This window comes from Octodon degus, unplaced genomic scaffold (genome assembly GCF_000260255.1).
Source record: "Octodon degus isolate 3935 unplaced genomic scaffold, OctDeg1.0 scaffold00233, whole genome shotgun sequence".
NCBI classification, from domain to species: Eukaryota; Metazoa; Chordata; class Mammalia; order Rodentia; family Octodontidae; genus Octodon; species Octodon degus.
The window spans coordinates 2474314-2498157 of NW_004524809.1; the positions used below are offsets into that span (position 1 = coordinate 2474314).

General features: G+C 55.2%; 1 protein-coding gene across 6 annotated transcripts in view; it reads left to right on the top strand.

Annotated features, from left to right (window-relative positions):
- Nucleotides 1-20222, top strand: part of Ift122 (intraflagellar transport 122) — a 63555-nt gene extending 43333 nt beyond the window's left edge. For 4 of the 6 annotated variants that reach the window (XM_023705919.1, XM_023705920.1, XM_023705921.1 and 1 more), the window contains 15 exons: nucleotides 1070-1210; nucleotides 4039-4092; nucleotides 6370-6531; nucleotides 9633-9799; nucleotides 11655-11826; nucleotides 12943-13045; nucleotides 14751-14891; nucleotides 15533-15630; nucleotides 17255-17355; nucleotides 18270-18435; nucleotides 18895-19006; nucleotides 19179-19304; nucleotides 19381-19460; nucleotides 19622-19786; nucleotides 19880-20222. In XM_023705919.1, the coding sequence (XP_023561687.1) occupies nucleotides 1070-1210; nucleotides 4039-4092; nucleotides 6370-6531; nucleotides 9633-9799; nucleotides 11655-11826; nucleotides 12943-13045; nucleotides 14751-14891; nucleotides 15533-15630; nucleotides 17255-17355; nucleotides 18270-18435; nucleotides 18895-19006; nucleotides 19179-19304; nucleotides 19381-19460; nucleotides 19622-19786; nucleotides 19880-19990 (1899 nt within the window). In that variant the 3' untranslated portion in view covers nucleotides 19991-20222. The remainder of the gene's footprint in view (nucleotides 1-1069; nucleotides 1211-4038; nucleotides 4093-6369; nucleotides 6532-9632; nucleotides 9800-11654; nucleotides 11827-12942; nucleotides 13046-14750; nucleotides 14892-15532; nucleotides 15631-17254; nucleotides 17356-18269; nucleotides 18436-18894; nucleotides 19007-19178; nucleotides 19305-19380; nucleotides 19461-19621; nucleotides 19787-19879) is intronic. The other 2 variants (XM_012512572.2, XM_023705923.1) reach the window with 1 other exon arrangement.
- Nucleotides 20223-23844: the final 3622 nt, after the last annotated feature.

The following is a 23844-nucleotide window of genomic DNA, read 5'->3' on the forward strand; positions in this document are numbered from 1 at the left end:
GAGGTAGAGCTGAGCCCCTCAAGGCCCATGAAGGAAGCTTTCCTGCTGGGGCTGGGGCCAGTGTTGAGGAAGGTGGTGACACTTATGCTTACCCTTTGCCATGCTCACCCCTCCCATAGCTTTGCTCTGCCTCTGCTTTGCCTGTCACTGGGCTGGGCAGCTTCTGGACAGGTGACCAACTAAGCACAGCCTCCCTGCGGATGGAGGATAGGGTAGATCTCACAGGAAGGGTCCCTTCAACACAAGCTAAAAGGGGCCAGGAAAAATCAAAGATCAAGATCCCAACCGGTGGAAGCAGCACTTCTAGCACCATATTTGGGAACTGGTAGTACAGAGGTGCTGGTCATGTGGTCTCCACTGCCCAAGATGTGGAGGACAGGGCCCTGGCGTGAGAAGGCCAGCCCTGCAAAGACCCATGCCCATGCTTGGGGCAGGACCTGGGGGGTCAGACCTCTGCTCCGGCTGCAGGGCTCCTGTGTGCCAGGCCTGTGTCCCAGCATGAGTTGGGGATCCTCTCTGGGTCTGAGTCTCTTGGACCCTCATCAGGGGTCAGCACAGTAGCTACACAGACCTTGTCATCCAGGGCCACATCCAGGTTCCCTCAGCAGGAGAGAGCTGATGCCCAGGGCTAGAGAACCAGGGATGCCAGGGCCAGCCACACATCTCTCGTCACACATTCCCGAGGTGCACAAAGTGAAGGCCTGACAGAGCAGGGTCTGCACAGGAGGTGACAGTGAGGCCTGCACAGAAGGCAGACCTGTGAGCTCAGCTGACCGGCACCCCCACAGAGGAGGAAGCCCAGACTTCTTCCTGTGGGGTGGAAATACAGGGTTGGGAGTTTCCAACACTGTCAGCCTCCACACACCACAAGCCCAGTAGGGTTACCTGTAGGTGGTACGGGTGCTATGTGGTACTAAGGAGGGCCTGTGATGCTGGGTCTGTGAGGTGGGCTGTGTGGACCCTGCAGGCCTCTGCCCTGAAGGCCCACACACAGGCAGACAGGTGTGGACTCTGGCTCTGCACTGCTCTGAACCTCATCCCTCCTCCCCCTTGGGGCTCCATCCCGCAGTCTGCCCCAATGTACCAGTACCTGGACAGGAAGATGTTCCGAGAAGCCTACCAGATCGCCTGCCTGGGGGTGACTGATGCAGACTGGCGTGAACTGGCCATGGAGGCACTGGAAGGATTAGAGTTTGAGACAGCGAAGAAGGTAAGCACCAGCTCAGCAGGAACAGGACTCAGACCTTCTGATGGTATGGAAGGGCAGGAGCAGGTCGGGACCTTGATGCTAGGCCACAGGTCCTCACTGTGGGCCTGGCATGGACAATCCCAGGAGTTGTCAGATGTAAGCAGACAATGCTTATAAGCCCAGCCTCCAGAGAAGGAACAGGTAGGTTCTGCTGCCACTTCTTAGCTATCATGTAGCATGTAGCTGGGACCCTGTCCTGTAACACGCATTCAGTAATGGTCTAAACATCCCCTCAGCACTTGCTGGGCTCAGGGGAGGGTAGCCACACTTGGGCTCTGAAGCGCTGTGGTCTCCCTCATATCTGTGGTCCAGTGCATGGATTTGATTCATTGTGTCATTTCCTGGTTTTAGCATCCAAAGCCAGAGAAATGGCTGGAACACTCAGCCCTGTCTGGACCTGAGAAAGCTACATACGTTTCTGAGTTAATTTCTACCCTGGGCTTAGACAGGGAGGAAGACCTTCCACTCCTCTTTCTATTAAAACATGGCCTGGAGCTCAGTGTAGGGCCTTTGCCCACTGTATGCAAGGCCCTGGGTTCCATCCCCAGTACCAAACAAAGCAAAACCTAGGGGGACAGTTATTCTCTAATGCTTATTGGCACCTCAATGTGGGGAGGCAGTAGGAGCATTTCTAGGAAGATAGGATGTGAGGATGTCTCCCTGGGGACAGCTTCGTCCTCCAACCCCACCTAGAGATGCCAGGAGGGATGAAAAGAACAAGGGATTCCTAGTGTGTGTTTTATTTGTTTTAGCCCAGAAAGAAGTTAAAGATTGCGCCATAGATTGTATCCTCCTTCAGGGAGATGGCTCAGTAGGATAAGCGCTTGCCTGGCAAGCGCAAGGGCCTGAGTTCAATCCCTGGTTCTGCCAAAAGAAAAATAAATAAATGAATAAATAAAATAGATTGTAGTCTCCTTGCCCCTGGAAACCAACAGCCACCTCATGTCAGTACCACAGCACTGCCTGTTGTGGTGCTTAGCAAAGAGTGGAATAGATACAGGGAACTGGACTCTGACCCTCCACTTCTTCCCGTCCTGTATCCAGGAAACACTCCCTGAGAATACAGATGATTATAGTAACCACATGGAATTTATTCCATTATTTTAACAGGCAAATACAAATTGCATATATGGGCTGCATGATGTCTAGGAAAGCTACAAGAATTTTTTTTTTTTTTTTTTTTTTTTGCTACAAGATTTTTGACCTTGATAGGAACTCCGTGTCTCACACATCCAGGTCCCAAGGCTGTCTTCCATGCACATTACCAGGCTCAGCCACATACATCCACTAGGTGGCAGAGGAGAGCTACCCAGTGCCTGCCCGCTGCAGCTGGCACCCAGACCCCAGGTTACCCTTGGAGCTTGTGACTCTGCTTCTCCCAGGGGTTCTTATACCCAAGAATCTTGATGGTCCAATCCAAAAGTGACTGGAGAGACATGGCTAGATGGTCCAGCTAGAGGGTTCAGATGCTGTGAGACCCCAGTTCTTCCTTTCCCTCTGCCCCAAGCTGGCCCTGGATGATGGCTGGGCCTCAGGGAAACAAGAGCAAGAAGGCATCCCAGTGACATTCTGGACTCCTGGACCTCTGCTTCTACAGGTCTGCCTTGCCCTTTCTGTGAATTCTTTAAATAACCCACCTGCTAGGCATATTCCAGTGCAGCTGTGGGCCTGGCCACTTAGAAAACTGAGACAGGAGCATTGCCTAAGCCCAAGAATTTGAGATCAGCCTCAGTGGCAGAGTGAGAGCCTGTTTCAAACAAAACAGAGCAAACAGAAACCTCCACTTGCCAACTGCCTGGTCTTGCCAATCTGTGACACTTTCCTTAGTCTGCTACCCTCCACTCGTATGTGTATATGGCAGGGTATCATCCATTTCTTACAGACAGCTCTTAGCTCAGGGAGATGTCATGTCTGCTTCCAAAGTGGCTCCCGCCCCCACACTGGGGATGGGACAGAGACCAAGCTGTAGTCATGTATGGGTTCCTAGCCTCCGACATGGCACTGGGTTCTGTGGGACAAAAGATGCCATCCCACCATCTGAGTTGGTTGTCTGAGTCAGCAAAGGCCAGATGACTTGGTCTTTTACCATCTTACTGACTTTAGGAGGAAGTGACACACTGAGCAGAGGGCTGGCTTGCCTGGTTCCTTAGATCCTTAGATCACAGCCCCAGAGTTGCTTCCTCCTGGGTAAGTGTCAGCCATGCCAGGCCAGTGGCATGGGCAGCACAGCTTAAGAGAGGTGTTGACAGCAGAGCTCCAGGACCACAGCCTCTTGGCAGCACCTCTGAACCCCTTGCAATGCCTGCAAGCAGCAGTAGCAGCTCAGCTGACACCCATGTGCCCAGGGCTCAGAAGTGGCAGGCAGCCTGAGGGTGAATGGCTCCAGCATAAGCATGTGCCCAGAGCTCAGGCGTGCTGGCAGGGTTGGCGTAAGAATTTGCCCGTTTCTGTGTGAGCAGAGCTGCCTCCTGCTTACATGCCACCCCACCCCTGCACAGATGCCACTGCCACAGTCAGTGCCTGTCCCTCTGGGGGTAGTCTCAGGGAGGCCCTGGCCCAGCCTGCACTGTCACAGATTTGTTTTCCTAATCCTAAAATGATGGCTGCATCCAGCGTCACTTTGCTGTTCCTTGTACAGACTAATACAGGATGACACAGCCTGGCTGGGTGACCAAGGCAAATCTGCCCACCTCTCCTGTCCTTCCCAGACCCCTTTCTACAGTTTGCCTTCCATCCCCCATCTGTTCTGAGGCTTCGAGGCAGCTGACCTCACTGCTCCTTCCCCACAGGCCTTCGCCAGAGTGCAGGACCTGCGCTATCTGGAGCTCATCAGCAGCATCGAGGTAAAGACTAAGCTTCTCCCTTCTCCCTTCTCCCGGAGGCCAGGCCTTGAGGACAGGAACAGCCTGGGGTGTGGCCTTGCGGGCTCTAAGGCGACAGTGCCCCAGGTGGCTCCTGACATCCTGGCTTTGATATTCTCCTGCATGGAATCTGTGTGAGGATGAAGGAGCCCCTGGCACTCAGCTGTGTCCCCATGGCCACACCTTTTCAGGCTCACTGTTCTGCAGCACGTGCTCTGTGCCCCACACCTGGAAATGAAGCCTTGGAGAGGTCTGGAGAGCCCCAACCCACGCTCCTGACCTCATCAGCCACCCCACTAGCCTCAGGCAGCTGAGACGCTGGTGCTAAGTATGCCATTTGCTGGGTGACAGGAGAACTATTCTTAATTTCTGTGTATCTCAGTGCTGTCTGACTCTCTGTAAAAAGGCATACATATTTTTTCTCCTGAACAGATTTATTGTGAGGCTAAGGGAATGTGAGATACATTTGAATTCCCAGATGGAAGCTGAGAGGAAACCAGCACATGTCTTATCCCCCTTGTTCAGCTTGGAGAAACAAATACCTGTTGTGGGCCAGACTGTGTGTTGAGTTCAGTGGGCAGAGAACCAGGGTGGGGATGGACCCAACATCAGGTACCAGGGAGGGACAGAACAGCCATGAGTGCAGAGTCTGCCCTGTCCCCCTGCAAGGCCAGTGAGAGACCACCCATGTCCCCCCTTAGTTCAAGGCAAGTGCCATTGTTCTCTCAGCCATTGGCTGTGTTCAGTGTCCCAAGGGTCCACAGCCAGAGGTTTGGGTGCCATGGAAGCCTGTTCTGCCTGCTACTCAGCCTCCTGCTGTCTTTACACTGGCCACCTTCTGCCCTGGGTGCCACAGGGGCACAGTGTCTTCTGTTGCTCTCTTATCTGTGTGGCTAAGGGCACCATCTCCCTGCACTGCCCAGCACATCTGCTCTAGGGTCCTCACCAATGCCGTGGGACATGGGCTGTTTCTCTGCAGCTCTTGTCACCGGAATGGCTGTTCCTTGCTGTGGGTGAAGCTGGAGGTCAGGGCACAGTCAGACTGGCTCTGGGTCCTCCTGATGGCTGGAGGCCTAGGCCATGTGCTGCTTGGCCTGGCTCCAGAGAGCTGAGTGGCCTCCAGAGGTGCTTCTGAGATTGCAATAGAGTCACTGTCCTCAGGGCTGGAGGGGATGCATCTCCACAGGCCATCCACAGACACAGGGTGGCTGCTGTGTCCTTGAGGGGATGTGGCCAAAAGCCCATGCCTAGAAAGCCTCCTTTCATCACATCCATCTGCAGCAACGAGTTGAGTTACATGGCTGATTTGCCCAAACTATGTGAAGAATTTTTTTCTATTATTTTTGTCGTAGGGGAAGTGTGTTACTTCCAGCTGTTGAAATCCTTACCAGCCCATCCGGGAGTTTCAGCCCAGTCTCCTCTCCTCCAGCTGGGCATGCTTGGTAGCAAACAAGTAGAGGTGCTGTAGGGTCGCAGGCTGAGTGTTTACAGATGCTTGCATGGCAGCTAATGGAGGAGGCCATGCGGTAGCTCTGCCCTGTCTCACTCTGAGGTACTGCTGATCATGACACTTGGCATTACCGGGGACCATCACACATTTCAGAGTGTGGGGTCACAGAACACAGAGCCTCAGTTTGACATAACTGAGCCCAATGCAGCTCTGTCTGACCCTGATCTCACCCTCTTGAATCTTAGCCTACTTCATGATGCCCTTGTGATGTGACACAGGGGTCTCCGAGAGCAGTGAGGAGCCTGCTCATGCCCAGCATGTACCTCAAGGGTGTGTAGCCAATGGAGTCCCTTCTGTCTCTTCAGAACCAGGCCCATGGGAAGACATCCTCTCTGTGGCCTTGCCTTGGGTAGAAACCCCAAATTTTCTCCCTCATCCCCCTGGGCCACTACTCTGGCCAGGCTGAGGACTTAGCAGATCCCTGTGGCTTGCAGCCATTAGCAAGTTGCAGGGTACTGTCCAAACAGTCCCATTGCCGCCTGGAAGGACTCACAGGAAAGCAGCCTGAGGAATTTCCTTTAAGCAAACAAAGGTTTCCATCTCTTTTTATCTTCACAAGTCTGGAAAAATCTCTGCTTTTGTTGTCAAGCATTCCCACCACAGGCAAAGGTGGGAGAAGCGACAGCCCAGGAGCCACAGTGGTTCCGCTGGAAAGCCCAGGGCCCTACCAGAAATAGCAGCTCCAGCCCCTGTGCAGGCTGCTTCCTGCCAGGCTAAGGGGCCATTTCCTGTGCTTCTAATTTTTCCAGGAGAGGAGGAAGCGGGGAGAGACCAACACCGACCTGTTCCTGGCAGATGTGTTCGCCTACCAGGGGAAGTTCCACGAGGCTGCCAAGCTGTACAAGAGGAGTGGGCATGAGGACCTCGCACTCGCCATGTACACTGACCTGCGCATGTTTGAGTACGCCAAGGTAATGGTGCGCCCCAACCAGGTGGCCACCATGCCCAGGCTGTGTCCAGAGAGGCAATGTGGTCTGGGAGGTTGAGTCCTTCAGTGACAACAGGTCTGGCCATTGCTGCTGGTTGAGCTGGACCCAAAGCTGACCTTGAAGCTGGCTTCAGAGGGATAGAATGTGACAGTTCAGATGCTGGTCAGCAGCCACCACAGGGCCTTTAGCAAGTGTTTGGGCTCTAGGCTTCAGAGAAGTCTCCTACAAGTTCTCCCTAGCTTTTCCAGAGGCCATTAAGGACTAGTATTCTTGGACACGACTTGGCCCTCTAACACCTGATCCTAGCATATCCAGATGAGCTGGTGGCGTCCCTGCCAGGGGTTGTCTCTGCCAAGTCTGGCATCCAAGGTAGGAGGCACCTTTGTTAACCTGTCTTTGCTTGGTGGCCCAAAGTAAATCTTTAGCCACAGTCCACTTGTGGCCATGTATGACCACCTCCTCACTTATGTCCAATGCAGAAAACCTCTCCAGTTTGTTCTGTTGTCTATCCCCAAAGGTAGCATTCTTCCTTTCTCTCCCCTCCCTGACTGATTTTGGGCTGGAAGCTGTGTCCCTCATGCCCCATGTGGGCATCTCCCTCACATGCCTCAGGGCCTTCTGCCTGTCCCTTGTTGTTAGCCTTTGCCATTGCTGTGTCCCCATCACATACCCATAAGCTTCCATGGAACATTCACACTGAGAGTACCACACTTGGTGCATCTACCTGGTAACAGACCTTCAAATGCAGGCTGGAGTCCCCAGAGGTAGAATCCAGGCATCATCAGGACAGGGGCCTGGCTGTGCTTCAGAACTGGAGCCTTCAGAGACCCTAAGGAGTGTGCCCCAAGTGGGCAGCAATGGCGCAATCAGAAATCTTGTGTGGTGTCCAGAGCAGTGTGGGTGTGGGTCCCCACAGGGCAGGTGAGTCCCCGTGACTGCGCTGCTGCTCTCAGAGAGAAGGGCTACAGCTCAGGTCAGGTCCAGGGAGGCACTGCAGGCATAGGAAGAGCAGGAAGGGGCGGGGGCATCACCACAGCGTGGGTGCCCATGGGTCCCAGGCCCCACATCCACATTTCCTGCCCAACATGCAGGGTTCGCACACTCCGTCTGGTCTGTCTCTAAGGTAAACACACTGGGCCTGCTTGAGGTTTTAGTTTTTTTATCACAATTCCAAGTAGGTCAGTGCCATTTCAAACTGCCACTGCCATAGCTGGAATGAGAGAAACTGCACACATGCCCATTATGCCAAGAGAGAGACACAGTGCTTATTAAGGTGCTGTGTTTTTGTTTACTTGAAAATTGCTTCCCAAGATTCAATCTGGTTTTGGAAAATTTTTAAATTACATTCCCACGTACAAATAAATTGTATGCTTTCCGGATAAGTGACATGTTTATATATTGATAAAGGGAGTTACATGCTCTTAACCCCCATGTAGTGCATCCTTATCAGAATCACCAGCCTGAGAACTCTGGTCTGTCTCATTCATCACTCAGCACGGCCTCGTTCTGTCCACTTCAGGACAAAGTCTTTACCAAGGCCCAAGATAGTGTGTAAATTAGCTTTGTAGAACCAGACCTTTGGAAACCCAGTTTGAGTCTTGAGCCAGTTAGACTCAGTGTCCATTAAGTCACAGCCTGAGCTTGGCCACTGGTGGAGAGCAGGCGCATGCCAGCACGGTCTCCTGGGGAGACTACCCAAATATGCATCCCCAGCTCCTGAACTTCTGCCTGCTGAGTCTCCCCGTCACCCCATTAGAGGACATTTCTGCTGTCTGGTGAGGCTATCCCTGCTACCTGTGCCACTAACCACAGTTCACTCACAGGTAAACAGTCTCCAGCCTTGTGTGGGCACATGGAAGAGACACATAGTGCCAGGACTGAAATGTGTTTGCTGTGGCCCACTGGTCCCACTGTGCAGGCTGGAGGGAACCACAGCCAGTGGTGGTCCTGTCCCGTACCAGGTCCTCAGCATCGGGGGAAACTGCTCTTCCTCCCCTCTTAAAAACAGTGGGTTCTCAGGCTGCCTTAGCCTGTGATTTTAGGGGTGCATAATTACCCTGGAACTAAATGGAAAAAGAAGTGAGCTAATTGTTGGAGTGGGCTTTTAGCATACGTTGCCTGTACTTTCCTGACAAATGCATACTAATCATGGGAAGGAGTGCTTCTCTATACTTGGTGAGATTGGTGTGCAGCTCTTTCAGCAGGGTCTGTTGTTCCTCAGGCAAACCCTATTTCCTCCTGGGCTGAACTGCAAGCTCTTGACTCCTTTGAATGTACCCCTTTCCACTGTCAGGACCCACTCTGCCTCAGCCATGCTGTCCCTCTCCAAAACACTGCAGTTTTTGGAGGCTGCTTCTCTAGCACTTGGACCATTGACCCAGAGAGCTGGGCACAGAGGCCTGCAGCCCAGCACCAACCCAGGACCACAGGCCCATGTCCTTCACTGTTCTCTCCAGGGTCTGCCCACTGCCATGGTGCCCATGCTTCTGCTGTCCCACTCTGGGCCAGGTGCCCACTCTATAGGCATGACCTCAGAACAGGCACCACATTCATTAGCCAGGCCAGGTGCTACCTGCCAGCTGTCCTTTGCCACTCTCCACCTCCAGGTGACAGAAAGGAGAAACTCCCTGGTTCAGGCTACAGAGCACTTGAGAAGTGAGATACAAGTAGTGCTGCCAGTAGAGTGGCTGAGCGAGGACACCAAGGTTGACCTAGAGCCCTGTGAACTGTGGCACTTTAAGTTTAGGGCACTGGGTGCACAACCCGTCTGCAGCGTGTGGTCTCATCCACATTCTGTGAATGAAGGTGGAGGACTGACTGTTTGAAGAAGTCACATGCACAGCAGAGAGGTGAGCACCTGGTCACAGGGCTGCTCTGTAGAGGAGGAAAGGAAGCACCGAGGGCCACGATTTCCCCAGAAACACCTGTGGGTAGCCCGAGGCTCCATGTCTCCAGGGACATCAGGGACTGCCCCAGGCTCCATCCTGGGCTGGGCCCCACCTGCTTCCTGGCCACCGTGCCTGACACAATGCTGGCACAGGAAGTCCTGACCAGAATACTTCTTGTTTGCTGTGCTTCCGCAGGATTTCCTTGGATCTGGAGACCCCAAAGAAACCAAGATGCTGATCACCAAGCAGGCAGACTGGGCCCGAAACATGAACGAGCCCAAAGCCGCCGTGGAGATGTACCTCTCGGCGGGAGAGCACATCAAGGCCATCAAGATCTGTGGTGACCTTGGCTGTGTGGACACGTAGGTCTTGGCCCTGCCTGGGAGCATAGTGCAACATGTCACATCATGCCACATCACATCACATCAACATCATGTTTTGGCTAATGAGGCGAGAAAAGTATTTGCCGAAGTATCCAAGCCAAATATACATATGACAGATTCTTTGGGATATGAGGTTGAATAGGTGGTCATTGCCTTTCAGGAACCCTAGAGTCCTGGGAAGGGGGTGGGAAGGACCAAGGAGGTGACGCCAGACCTCTGGCTGCCATCTGCTGTATGTGCACCCTCAGCGCTGTGGTGACCTGGCAGTGTCCGATGTTTCCCCCCTCCCCCCCAGGGTTTGTGTTTGTATACCCATCTTGCAACTGGAGAAATTTGAGGTCATGGAATACATGATTGAAAAGGGCCCCACAGCTGGGAGGTGCAAGTGGCTGCAGACTCCAACCCCTGGCTTCACTGTAGTAACAAAGGGCAGGTATCCTGGAGGGTCATAGAAACCTGTAGGGTGTCTCTGCAGGGGCCCTGGCTGGAATTAGGCGTAGGGGTGGGAGCCACACTGGGACTCAATGCTATCCCCAAACCTCTATATTTAGTTTTTTAGCAGACAGTAGGACTGAGCTTTGGGCATGCTAGGGACAGGAGGGGAGGTCACAGCAGCCAAAGGCTAGGAGGGAACTGGTGCTGAGAGAGTGAGGGTGGGGAGAAGCTGGAGCAGAGGCAGGCGGATGGCGGCCAGTTCTGAGCTTTGCTGGGGAGAGGCCACACCCGAGCCTCCAGGTATGCTGTCTGTCTGGACAGAGGGCTGCACTCTGGGCACTTGTAAGTATGCATACATATGTGTGCCCTCCACAACAGGCATGAGGGCAGGAGAGCAGGGGCTGCTGAGGCAGCCTCAGTCTGGCCCCAGGGCCCAGCATCCGTACCAGGACAGGAAGTGGAGTGGCCCCTCACAACCTGCCACCCCTCCTCTTGTCTGCAGAATCAGGTGTCTCAGGGACAGAGGCACAGCCTCCCCCTGATCCCAACAGAAGTGGCACAGTGAGAACCAGGCAGGTCTCATGCCACTGACCCCTATGGCTTCCCCTATAACTTTCATCTATGTCTGGTGACCCAGGGAAACTAAGCCAAATCAAGACCTCAGCCCAAGGAGACCTCAGCCTGTTGTCCCTTTCCCAGGCCTGCTGTGAAGGGGCCTTTCCTCCAGGGACATCATTTTGATGGGTGGGGGCTCTGCGGTTCTCAGGGGTGCCTGTGCCACCTTTCTCCCTTTGGAGTGGGGTTATTTTTAGATGCCATTATTATTCCACACACAGACTGACAGGCCTCCCGTGCCTGCCTGTCTCCAGAAGCTGTCATGGCCACCCTCCTCTCCCTCCTGTTCCCCCCCCCCCCCCGCTTTCACATGGGGAGCATGGGGCCCATGTCCTGTGAGCTCTGGTTTCACTCCAAACCCTGGCTGACAGTAACCAATACACACATATACTATGACCCTTCCACAGGAGCTTGGGAGGGTCCCTTGGGAGGCTGTAGCAAGCATCTGGCACCTGGGCCCACACACACTCCTTCCTCCAGATCCTGTGCAAAGGGGCTTCATACTGGCCTCTGCTCCTTGCTGCAGAGCCTGGGCAGGTGCCTTATCTTCCACCTACTACCCCAGGATCTATGGAATGGAAGCAGTCACACCCACCTCTTAGGGTTCCAAAGGCTTATAGGGACATGGAAGAGTCCATGGCACCTTTGTCATCTTTCAAACATCTCCATTTCCATGCCCTGCCGTGCAGTTGGGGATTTCTGTGACAGGTGCAGGAGATAAAGGTGCTACAGAGCCTTTAGGCCTCCTTGTCTTAGGCCTGTGGGGCTCCTCTCTCTGGCCCAGGTTGATTGACATTGCCCGGAAGCTGGACAAGGCCGAGCGTGAGCCCCTGCTGCTGTGTGCACACTACTTGAAGAAACTGGACAGCCCCAGCTATGCTGCTGAGACCTACCTGAAGCTCGGTGACCTCAAGGCCCTGGTGCAGCTACATGTGGAGACTCAGCACTGGGACGAGGTGAGGAGATACGGGGGCTGTGGGGCTGGTATAGAGCAGGGCCACCCACACACAGAGGCCTCATTGGCTCAGCAGCCAGGATTCTGCCTGAATCCTTAATTCATGGTGGAGAGCTTTCCTGCGACAACTACCCCTTGTTCACTCAGCTATCCACAAGATCGTCACCCAGACTGCCAGCACTGTGCAGCCCACAAGAAGCATGGGGCTGGGATTTGTTGGCCTGAGCCACCTGTGAACAGCACCACAGGCTCAGAGCACTGTTGGTCTAGGGACACCTGTGTGGCATTTAAAACTACCAGGTGGCATTCCTGCAGAAAAGCCGTCATACTCTGCCGACACAAGCTGTCTACATGGTTGTGGAGCTGCTCCATCCGCCCACCTCACCACAGCCTTGATTCTCGGAGCTGGCAGCAGAGCTGGGCAGGTGTGGCTTCCTGTGCCCATGTAGCATTGCCCATCCACCTACCTGGGTAGTCTGTGTATAGCTCTAAGTGCCAAGCTGGGTATGAGCACTCTGCCTTTTGTCTGCCCTCCGAGTGGTTGCACTAGGCAGTGATGAGGTCACTGTTGAGAGGCAGTAGTGGCTTCTAGGACAGACATAGCAGGAGTTATGTCAAGCAGCAGGAGCCAGCACTCTGAGGGCACCTGGGTCTGGCTGCAAGTCACAGAACCCCTGTGCCTGGTTGTCCAACTCCCACCTAACAGGTGGCCCAGGGATAGATAGAACCCCGGACCACAGTACTGCTGTCCAATAGCTAACAAGAAGCAATGACAGTAACGTCAGCCCTGTTTCCTTAGGTGTTGCCTGCAATTAAAAGAAATCTGTTTGCAGTGCAGTGGGAGCCCACGCAGATCCTCAAAATAAAATGTTTCCGATTCTGCACCGCCTCTGTGGTCCAGAGACAGACTGTGTTGTTATTGAATCCCGTCACTTGCATATTGCTGTTAATTGCCTTTTGTTTTCAAAGAGCAGTTTGTTTTTGTGTTGATGAGGGGGTGCTGTCCCCTGAGCTGTCAGGCTGGCAGTGTGACATCCCTCCCTCACAGATTCAGCCATATTTCCTGGGCTGCGGGCTCCCAGGCCACATCACAAAGTGAATGCTTGTGCTCCCCCAGGCCTTTGCTTTGGGTGAGAAGCACCCTGAGTTTAAGGACGACATCTACGTGCCCTATGCCCAATGGCTGGCGGAGAACGACCGCTTTGAGGAAGCCCAGAAAGGTAGGCATGAGGTGGCCTTGCCCATCCATGGGTCCTGGAGGGGAGAACTAGACACAGTATTGGAGCTCTGAGGCCATGTCCTCACTGACCCTCTGCAGGCCCAGGGATCTCTGGTCTCTACTCCCAGCCCTGTAGATAGTGAGCAAAGCACATCTTTCCCTTCTGTCCCCATCAGCTGTGCAGCCATTTCCATCTTAAGATAAGAAAATTGAGTGTGAGGATGGCAGAAGAATTTGTCTGAAGTCTCATAGCTGAGAGATCAGAGAGCCAGGGCACAGTGAGGTCAGTGTCTGGCACAGTCCCCACCAGGAAAAGGACTCAGCCTGTGCCCCAGCCAGGCAGCACAGCAGCATCTGAAGTAGGAGCCAGGGCAGGTGCAGAGCTGTGACTGGTCACAGGCTTCGTAATCTAAAACCTGACTGCCCTCCCTGTTGTGGGCACCGGCTGGCTGGGCATTAACCTGCACAACCTTGAGCCTTGCCAGCAGCCCTGCAGGGACTTGGAGGCTAAATGTGCCATGTGCAATCATAGAGCTGTTGAGCAGCGGGGCTGGCGGCAGACCGACCTATCCGCTGGGGGCTTCAGTTCTGGGTTGCCCGCTGCCTGGCAATGTGCACCCTGCCCCACCCATACAGGATTTCATCTGTACTCCCATGTGGTGTCATTGCCCCCTTGGACAGGGTACAAACCATTGTGTCGTGCTGGAGCACCTCAGTGAGAAGCTGTGAAGGACAGCCTGTTCTCAAGCACTTCGGAGTTTGCAGTGCACCCAGCTGCTGAAGTATCTGCTTGTTTGGGCAAAACACATCAACCTCTCCGTCTGTCTGCACCGCCCTTCCAAGAATCCATCACCATAGTAACTTGGTGCACAGACAGGAGCCTGGAGAGGGGATGAAAAGAAGGCCAGGATTTTTTCTTTCCACAGCAAAGGATGTGGTCACCTGCATGTCCACCTGTGGGCAGGTGTCACAGCTGGTGGCCCTAGCAGCCCAAGGTGTTGGCATGGAGGTGCCCAGGAAATGCCTGGGATGAAAATTGCAATGATTGAGACATCTACTTGCTCATTTTGCAAATTTCTTGTTTTGAGAGAGGAGCCTGTTCTTTCTGGGTTGACATCTGACAGCACTGTGGGAGAGACACCAAGGCCCAGGCTGGCTTCTTGACCTTGGGCAGAGGATGCCTGTCTGGCCACGCCCAGCTCATCTTACTACCATGGGGCTAGTTTCTTTTCCTTCAGTCTGTTAGAAGGACCCGGTGAGATGTTAGCTATGAAGTGCTGGGGAAACCGTGAGCTCAGTGGGGCCAGGCCCTGTTAGTGGCTCCCAGGGTCAGAACACTGCACCTTCTAGGGGGTGGCTGCACTTCCTCCTCTTCCCAGTACTTGGGAGGCTGAGACAAGAGGACTGCAGGGAGTCCAAGGCCAGCCTATCTCAGAAAACAAAAAATTGAAGCTTTGTGAGAGGATGGAACAGAGTGAATTCTTCCTGGAAAGTGTAGTGTCCCAGGCTTGTGCTCGGCTGTGCCTTTCTATAGCAGGTGGCTGTTTTCCAGCCAAGAGCTGCATGCTTTGCTCGAGATGTACTTTCCTTGACATGGCTGTCTGTCACCTGGTGGGTGGCATCCCAGCCATGCGCTGCACATGCCCCATGTATGCCCTGTCTCTCTGCGAGGCTCCCCAGGCTGACCTGTGCCTGATATCCTGCAGCGTTCCACAAGGCTGGGCGGCAGGGCGAGGCAGTCCAGGTGCTGGAGCAGCTCACACAGAATGCGGTGGTGGAGAGCAGGTTCAGTGACGCCTCCTACTACTACTGGATACTGTCCATGCAGTGCCTAGAGATCGCGCAGGGTGAGTGACACCACCTGCAGCCACACTGAGATAAAATCAGAGCAGACTATACAGGGCAGACTGGATGCATTGTCCGTTGCCATGCACAGAGGCACGATCTGCGCCATCTCTGCTGGCTCAGGAGGTGTAGTTGGGAGGCTGCTGATGCGGAAGAGCCCCCTCCTGCCACCCAGGCCATATATGGAGAGATCTGGCAAGTGCGATGTAGACAGTTAATTAAATGGAAAGGTGAAGAGAAACTCACATTCAATAACAGTGCCAGACTCCTGCTCATCCCAGGCAGGAAAACAGGGTCCCTGCTGCCTTCTTCCACCAGACTTCATGGGGGGTTCTGGGGTGTAGGGCCAGGGAGGAGGGTGTGGGCTTGGGACACTGCAACAGAGGTAGGTACTTGCTGGGAGTCACTGTTCCTCCTGAGGTCCCTGAGTCTGTGCTGGGTGTGGCCCTGCCCCCTTCCATAGGGTCAAGGTTGCTGTGTGGCCAGAATTTTGCAGGGAGGGGCAGGAGCAAGACTGACCCATGAGCCCAGCACATACCAGCCTTGGCCCAGCCTCTTCTGCCTGGCCTTGCCTCCTGCTAGGCCCAGGCAGCAGCCACAGCCTCTTGAGACACATCACCCTTCTTTATTGTCTTGTGCCCAGCAGACCCCACCCAGAAGGACACCATGCTAGATAAGTTCTACCACTTCCAACACCTGGCCGAGCTGTACCACGGCTACCACACCATCCATAGGTTCACGGTGAGTGTGGGCAGCCAGTGCGCCATGCACAGGGCTGCCTCAGGAGAAACATGGTCTTCCCTGGTCAGCCATTGGTTGGATGGCTGAACTGTTCTCATGACCTGATTCTGGCTTTCACTGTTTGGGCAAACTCTAGACAGATAATGAGGGTCTCCCTGCAGTTCTGAGAGAGTACAGGTACCCTGGAGTCTCACCACCCCCCCATGCAGGTGGGTCACTCACCCTTTCCAAGCCACCTGGAGACTTCACCTTTAGGGGACCCCTGACTTGCTGCTTGTTCAGCAATTCATTCCCTGTGGCCCTGAGTTCCCTTCTCTGTAAAGCAAGATGGTCAGCTTAATCTCAGGCCACATCATTCTTCCCAGCCACTGCCTGATGCTCTGGACTAAGGCACTGAATTCTGTCCCCTAGCAGTAGGAACTATGCTGGGTCATCAGCCACTCCCACCCTGGATGTCTCCTCTCCTGGGGCAATGTCAGTGTCCTGCTGTTTATGACCCTGTAGTGGGGTCAGTGCACCAGGGATAAACTATGCCTGCTCCTTTAGCCTTGCCCCACTCTAAAATGCCACCCTCCACACCCTGCAGATGAAAGCGTATGCTAGGCTGAGTGTCCCAAACCATCCCCTGTAGTGTAGAGGCAGCAGACATGGGGTGACCTGTGGGACCTCACTGCCCTGGCTGTCATGGCAGTGAGGTTGCTTCCCTGGCCATTCCCTTATTCAGCATGCACCTGTCGTGTGACCAGCCTGCAGATGAGGCTGGGAACACAGTTCCTGTCCTGAGAGCCCACATCCCAGCATGACCTTGTTGGGGAGTCACTCCTACACAAGGAGGAAAAAGAGTCCCTGGTATCTCAGGACCTGGCCTAGGATAGCACTGCTGACTCAAGCAGGTGGGGTTGTACGGCTCCACCTGCACAGTGCTACCTTCCCAGAGGCCACGTACCATCCACTCCTCCCTTTTCATGGGAGATGTCATGTCCTTATTCATGGCCATCAACAGGACTGCAGGCAAGTTCTCACAGGTGCAGACCACTGGGGTGAGCCCCCATGGCTCAGGAGGCTTCACTGTTTGCTGTCTCTGCCTGAGGGGTGGGAACCATGTGCATGCGATAGGCAAGCTTCTCCAGACAGTGCATCCTGTGTAGATCCAAGGACCTGCCCCACCAGTCCTGTGTGCCCAGTGCCACCCTGAGGCTTGGGTGCTGGGCCAGGGCCTGCAGTAGAGGAGCCCCCTGCATGTGGTCATGTTGGGCGGCTTTGGAGATGAGGAAGATGGGCGTGGCATTCTGCTGGACAGGGCTGCTGCTGTACACCCTCCAGGGCAGTGGCAGAGTCCAGGCTGCATAAAGGCTTCTCTTTGGGCTAATTGGAGAAAAACTGAGCTAAGAGAAATGGAATCGTGACTGCCCAGGGCAGTGCAGCTGTTTGGGCAAAACATAAGAGGGAATCCTGGCTCTGCCCTGGCTCAGGCATCACATTCCCGGCAGGCACAGGGAGAGTGAAAAGGCACTGCCTGCAGTATTTAGGACATAGGGCACAGGGCTATGAGGCCCAAGAATGACAGTAGTGTCCTTCCCAGGAGCTCTCATCCTTCGCCCTCTTCGCCCTCCTCTTGCCACAGGAGGAGCCTTTCAGTTTCCACCTTCCTGAGACGCTCTTCAACATCTCCAGGTTCCTGCTGCACAGCCTGACCAAGGATACACCCCTGGGCATCTCTAAAGTGTATCCTTTCCCACTGACTAATGGCCTGAGCAGGACCCAGAGCACTTTCCTGGCAGCACTGTCCACTGCCCTCCTGAGCCGCTGCTCCCAGGAAGCCCCTTGGGAGGTTGGACCGGAGCCAGAAGACCAGCATCCAGGCTCTTTGAGCCACACAAGCCTGATGCCTGGCCAGGCAGCTGTGGGTGACTGGATGCACCAGTCCTTGACTGAAAGCTGGAGCACCTGGATGGTGTGGTCCAGTGACCCAGCCAGGCACTTTGGAGGGCCCAGCCCCCAGCCAGGAGTGGAGGCCCTGTGAGCAGCTATGGTGGAAGGGAAGGACCATAACCCACCAGAAGCTGCCAGGAAATGACTACACTCTGCAGTCCTGAGAATCCTGAAAGCCATAATTGTCCCTCGGCACCCCTAGCCCCATCTAACTGCCAGCTCCTCTTTAAGGAGCCTCTGGGAGAGGCCTGAGGGGCTGTGTGACCACTGGCTTCACTGAAGGGCTCCAGCCTGGAGGCTTCCCTTCAGCATCCCCAAAATCCAGGGTGCCCCCATTGCCTGAGGCCCCACACCTGACAGGGCACATTGGCTTACAGGAGCAGCTGTTTTCAAGCCTAGGCTGGCCTTTCTATCACTGGGGTTTGCTGGGGCTCCTGCCTGTACCCCAATGTGGCTGTCTCTGGGGTCTTAGAAATGACCCTTGAGAGGCCTTAGAAGGGAGAAGAGTAGGGGACAGATGTACTGGGAATGCTGTGTCCCCAGGCCAGTACAGCACTGGCCAGGACCTAAGTCAGTCTGAACCTTGGATGGGGACAGCAAAATCCTGGTCTCTAGAAAGGGCCCAGGGCCTGGGTCCAGGAGACACTGCCACTGCCCTTGCCTGTCCTGCATGGCTGCTGCCGCCCTTAACTTGCTGCCACTGTCAGGAAAATACTCTACACGCTGGCCAAGCAGAGCAAGGCTCTGGGTGCCTACAAGCTGGCCCGGCATGCCTATGACAAATTGCGGGGCCTGTGGATCCCCGCCAAGTTCCAGAAGTCCATTGAGCTAGGCAGCCTGACCATCCGGTCCAAGCCCTTCCATGACAGTGAGGTGAGGATGTGGCTGGGCACCTTACCCCACCTCTCCTGGGACCAAGATGGCTCCATCCCTGTCACACACATCCTGAGGCTCATAGCAGGGATTGGTATCAGACAGACTAGGCTTGGACTCCCACCCGGCCCTGTTTCCCTCCTGCCAGGTGGGGACTCATGGTGGTGTGAGGATATAAAGGGGCAGCACACGGAGTGCCCAGCACAGGCCTGGCACATGGTGAGCAGCCTGTGATGGTGGCCACCCTTGCTGTCATTTTGACATATGTCCCACTGCAATCCCTGTGTGTGTCTGTGCTATGGGCCCAGGATGTGGCCTTGGCCATTCCTAGAAGCCAAAGTCTTGCTTTGCCATGGGCATAGCTCAGGACCCAGGGTCCCTTGCTGCCCACCAGGGACCATAGGAGGCAGGAGGGTTGTGTTGCTGAACTGGGGTGTCCTCAACCTGCACTGCTTGCAGGAGCTGGTGCCCCTGTGCTACCGCTGCTCCACCAACAACCCGCTGCTCAACAGCCTGGGCAATGTGTGTGTCAACTGCCGTCAGCCCTTTGTCTTCTCCGCCTCCTCCTATGGTGAGTTCCACAGAGGCAGGGCTGGGGACAGGAGATGGGAAGCAGGAGCCCCAGCAGGATCTGGGCAGAGGCTGGGCATCTTTCCATCTCACCCCAGGGAGGGCCCACGATCCCTGCCACCCCAGGAGGCCCTGGTGCCTCTGCTCCCATTGTCACTTGCCCCTGTACCCAGAGGTGCTGCATCTGGTAGAGTTCCAGCTAGAGGAAGGCATCAGCGATGAAGAAGCTGTGGCCCTCATTGACCTGGAGGCGCCACAGCACCGGCGTGAGGACAGGTGGCAGGAGGTGGCAAGCGGCGGTATCCTTGGCTAGGCCAGGATGGGTGGGGTGGGAGCCACGGCTGTGGCATAGGTTTTACCTTAGCTAGACACCAGATTCCCAGACACTGAGGCTGGATGAGACTGTGGAACCCTCAGGGGATGATGACCCATTCACAGCCAAGCTGAGCTTTGAGGTAAGCCCCATGGGGAGCCTGGTGCCAGCCCAGACAACCATGACCCTACCCTGTGGGGAGAGGAAGGCCAGGGATCTCATCACTGCTGAGACTGCCTGGGGATCCTGGTCCTGCCTTGGCCACCCCAGCAGTCGCGGGATCTGTCGGCTGTCTCCCTGCAGCAGGGTGGCTCAGAGTTCATCCCCGTGGTGGTAGGCCGTGCAGTGCTGCGTTTCATGAGCCGCCGCGACGTCCTCATCAAGCGCTGGCCCCCACCCCTGCACTGGCAGTACTTCCGCTCGCTGCTGCCTGACGTTGCTGTCACCATGTGCCCCTCCTGCTTCCAGGTACCTGCCTGCCCTGGGGCCCTGGGGTCCCATGGGGTGTCGGGAAGACCCAGTGCCCAGCCTCAGGCCTTGGTGCCACCTGTCCCTGGGCAGATGTTCCACACTGAGGACTACGAGCTGTTGGTACTCCAGCACCGCTGCTGCCCCTACTGCCGCCGGCGCACCGAAGACCCAGGGCTGAGAGATTGCCAGAGCCAGCCATGAAGGCTGTCCTGGGCAGGCCTGGTGGAGCACAGAGTCCTGTTTATGGCCTTTCCTGCTGGTGTGTCACACCCTGAGCTGGGAAGAGAACACACAGCTATTTTCTAAGAAAAATCTTTCCAAGTGGCTCAAGTTACTTGCAGCGGCCGGCTGGAGTGCGTGGATCCCAGGCCATGGCCTGCACTCCACTCCAGATTGCCACAATGATGAAATAAAGGGCTACTTATTTTCCTCAGCGTCTGCGTTTTAACATCTTCATATTGTCTGCAACTTGATTTCCTTGTGCACAGTGCACCTGTTTCTAATTTGAGCCGAGAGGAACATTGCATTTGTGTGCTCTTAAAATTTAATCTAATTGAAACCGCAGCCTGGGAGGTGTAAGGGACCATGGAGTTTTCATTGTTTATTTACTTTGGTTTGATGGGGTGCTGTCTGGACAAGACAATAAGATACCTGCTCCAGAGAGCCAGGCATGGTGGTACACCCTATAATCCCAGCATTCGAGAGGCTGAAGCAGCAGGGCCTCCATGAGTTTGACCAGCATGGGCTACATAGTGAGTTCAAGGCCAACCTGAAGTATATAATGAGACCTTGTTTTTAAAAAGACACACTGGGGCTGGGGAGATAGCTCAGTAGAATAAGTGCTTGCCTGGCAAGCTCAAGGTCCTGAGTTCAATCCCTAGTACCACAAAAAAATAATAAAAAAGACACACCAGAAAGCCTTGCAGGTCTCCAGCTGCTGAGGCCCATGGGCACAGGAAGGGTGGCCAGTGGGGACCTGGGGACTTCACACCTGCTGGGGCTTCTGTGTTGTCTCAGCTCCACCTCAGTTCTAGAGTGGGCCACTGCCCTGCCGCACCTGCCCAACCCTACTCGAGGACCCCTGATGGATTATGGGGTGAAACAGACCACACCCCTGGCGTGCTCCTCCCACTGTCTCCATGGAGACAACAGGATGATGGAGAAGCGAGCCAGACAGTTGTGCCAACAGAACTCCTCCGCTGAGTGCCTAATTACTGACGATCATGCATGCTCTCTCCCACTAAACAGTTATTAATGTGTTAGGATTTCCATTAGCGCGTTTCTTGAACTGAAATCATTTGCATTTGGCAGGGAAAGAGGGGCACGGAGAAAACAGCTCAGCCTCCCAACAGGCGTCAATCATGGTGACAGAGTAGATGGGCCTTGGTCCCCACGGTGGCGGCCAGGCACAGTGCCCTTTGGCCATGGGTGGCACAGACAGAAGCTGAGCACTGAGGCCTCCCTGGCTGAGGGGCAAGGCCACAATTCTCAGGCTTCACAGTGCAGACTCCACCTAGCAGGTCAGGACCTTGTCCCATCCTCACTGGCTTTCCCCACTGTAACCAGGACCCCCTCCATCCCTGCCCCCCACAACAGAGGGAGCCATGAGGAGTGGGACCTGACTCCAACGAGAGACGAAGGCCAGGCCTGGCACAGGCAGCGCCTCAGCTGGCCTCGTGTCCCTGGGTCAGTCATCTCTCCCAGCAAGGCTGCTGAAGGGAAAAGGCCCTTGCTGTGGCACTGGCAGGCAGGTGTCAGATGCCCCCCAGCCTTGGGGCTGAGCAGTGAGGAAAAGGACCTAGCTGGGCAGGCAAGAGCCCATCTAGGCGGCCACCTACCCACCATGACACCAAAGCCAGACCAAGGCAGAGGAGGGGAATAAAAGGGATGAGGGGCTGCTGATCCAGAAGCCCGGGAGCTCTTGAGCTCCAGTGACTCAACGCTCCGTGGACATTTCTCCCCTAGCACCTGTCACCCTTGACAAGGGTCAGGACTCAGGAAACCACTCCAGCCCAGGTGTGGTGTGGTCATGCACATGAGTGCACGGGACCATGCCCACGCCCTGCTGTTGGAAGACAAACAAGCCACAGCACATGTAACGAGCAGAGAGGTGGGCCTATGGAGAGGGAACACCGGGGCGCCGCCCTGGTGGCAAGAATCCCTGAGATGAGCAAACGGTCACTCAAAAGTGTGATAGAGTGAAAGTAGGATGGCTGAGGGGTTCATCTTGAAACAGCCCTCTCTGGGGGCACTATTGTGCCCCCAACCTGTGTGGCTCAGTTTAGCATCTTCTCACCAGCTCAGTGCAGCTGGGCTCCAGTCACTTATACCAGGGTGTGAAGGGCAGCACATCTTCCCTGGGTGCTAGCTCTGACAGGTGAGGGAGGAGCTGTCAGATCCCTCATGAAGCCACATGGCTGCAGCCCAGACCACCACAGACTGGTCATGTGAGCCAGATGGCTGCTGACTCTGTTTCTCCAGCTGCAGAATGGAAGCATCAGGAACATGGGCAAGGTTGGCACCTGCCTGTCCTCAGCCCCTCCTAGGTTATCTTACAGAACTCTTCTGAAGACACTGTCATGTTCACAGAATGCAGGATGCCATCACATCCATCGCTACAGCCCGGCAAGGCTGGGACTGGTTAAAGGATCACCAAGGGGAACTCAGAATAGGGTTCCAGGCTTCCCAAAATCACTCGGGCCCAGCTGTCCACTTGTTCATTCAACAAACTTTCCCAGAGTTCCTGCTCTGCCCTGGGTAGGAATAGAATGGATGAAACCTAGCTCCCCTGCTGCCCTATGTGTTGGGCACTGGGCTGGAGTCAGGGCTGCTCCTGAGCCAGCAGCATACGCTGGAGCTGCGAAAGCGCCAGGCTACACCCAGGTGTGCTAGGGCAGCCCGCCCCATGGGTGGGTGTCTGCGTCAGCCACGCTCCACCTTGACCTCATTAACGTAGGCCTAATAGCCAGCCAAGCACCTTAACAGCCAGAGGCCGCCTCCAGCCCATAGTGCCCTCGGCTCTTGGTGGCCAAGCCCTGTGAGACCCTGAGAATTCTGGGAAGGACAAGGGCTGAGAAAACGGGGGCTTCAGAGAAGACAGAGCTTATGGCCCAGCTGTAGAGACCTCCCTGTCTGGGCTTCTGTCCCTACCTCAGAACCTTTGCATGGCTGGCGCTCTGGCTCAGTTCTTGGCCTTCTGGCAGCTCCAGGTTATGTTTCCAAGCTCATCCCTGGCTTGTAACTCCTGTCACCCACCTTCCCTGGGTGTCTCCAGCATCAAGCCCCTTATCTGGTACTCTGCAGAAGTTCCGTGCACATCTTGGCTGGACCAAGGTCCCTGAAGCCCCCACAGCCTCTCCAGTTTGCCCCTTCATCCCAGGTGTCGAGTGCCTGTCATAGACTTTCTTACCAAGTGCCACTGTCTGGGATGTAGCAGAGACTCAGAGCTCATGTGTATCCCTAGCTCACACCTGCTATTCATTTCAGAGTTGGCTTCCCCACAAATGGAGTCCCCAACCAAGGGCCAGGTTGCTCAGGAGCCTAAGACACCTGAGGTCTCTCCCACCTGCTCTTGGGGCACTTGAGCCTGAGACTCTGTTCCCCTGGATGCAGCAGGCTGTATGGCCATTCCCACAGCCTCAACCTTGTCCCCCTGTGGCTCTCAGGACTCCCAAGCAGGCAGCTCGGTCCCTACAGCCACATCCACCTTAGGCAGCGTTCTCCTCCTTCCCATCTCAATGGCCCAGGGACAGCATCAGTGCTTAGTGACAGCCTGAAGGAGTGAATTCATTATCATCACTGGGCTGAGGCCAGAGATGAGGCCAGAGGCCAGCTCATGACACATGGAGATAGGCAGGAATTTGGGGGGCCTGGGACAGAAGGGAAGCCTCCTCCCTTCCCATCCAGGATCTCACGGGGCCCCCTCCCCACCTGGGTATCCATCCGTCCCCATGGTGTCACCTTGTCCCCCTACAAGCCAATTAGGCCCCTGTGGCAGCATGGGATTAGTATGATTATGCCCCGATCTCCCGCAGGCTGAGTCAGCGTGGCTTAGG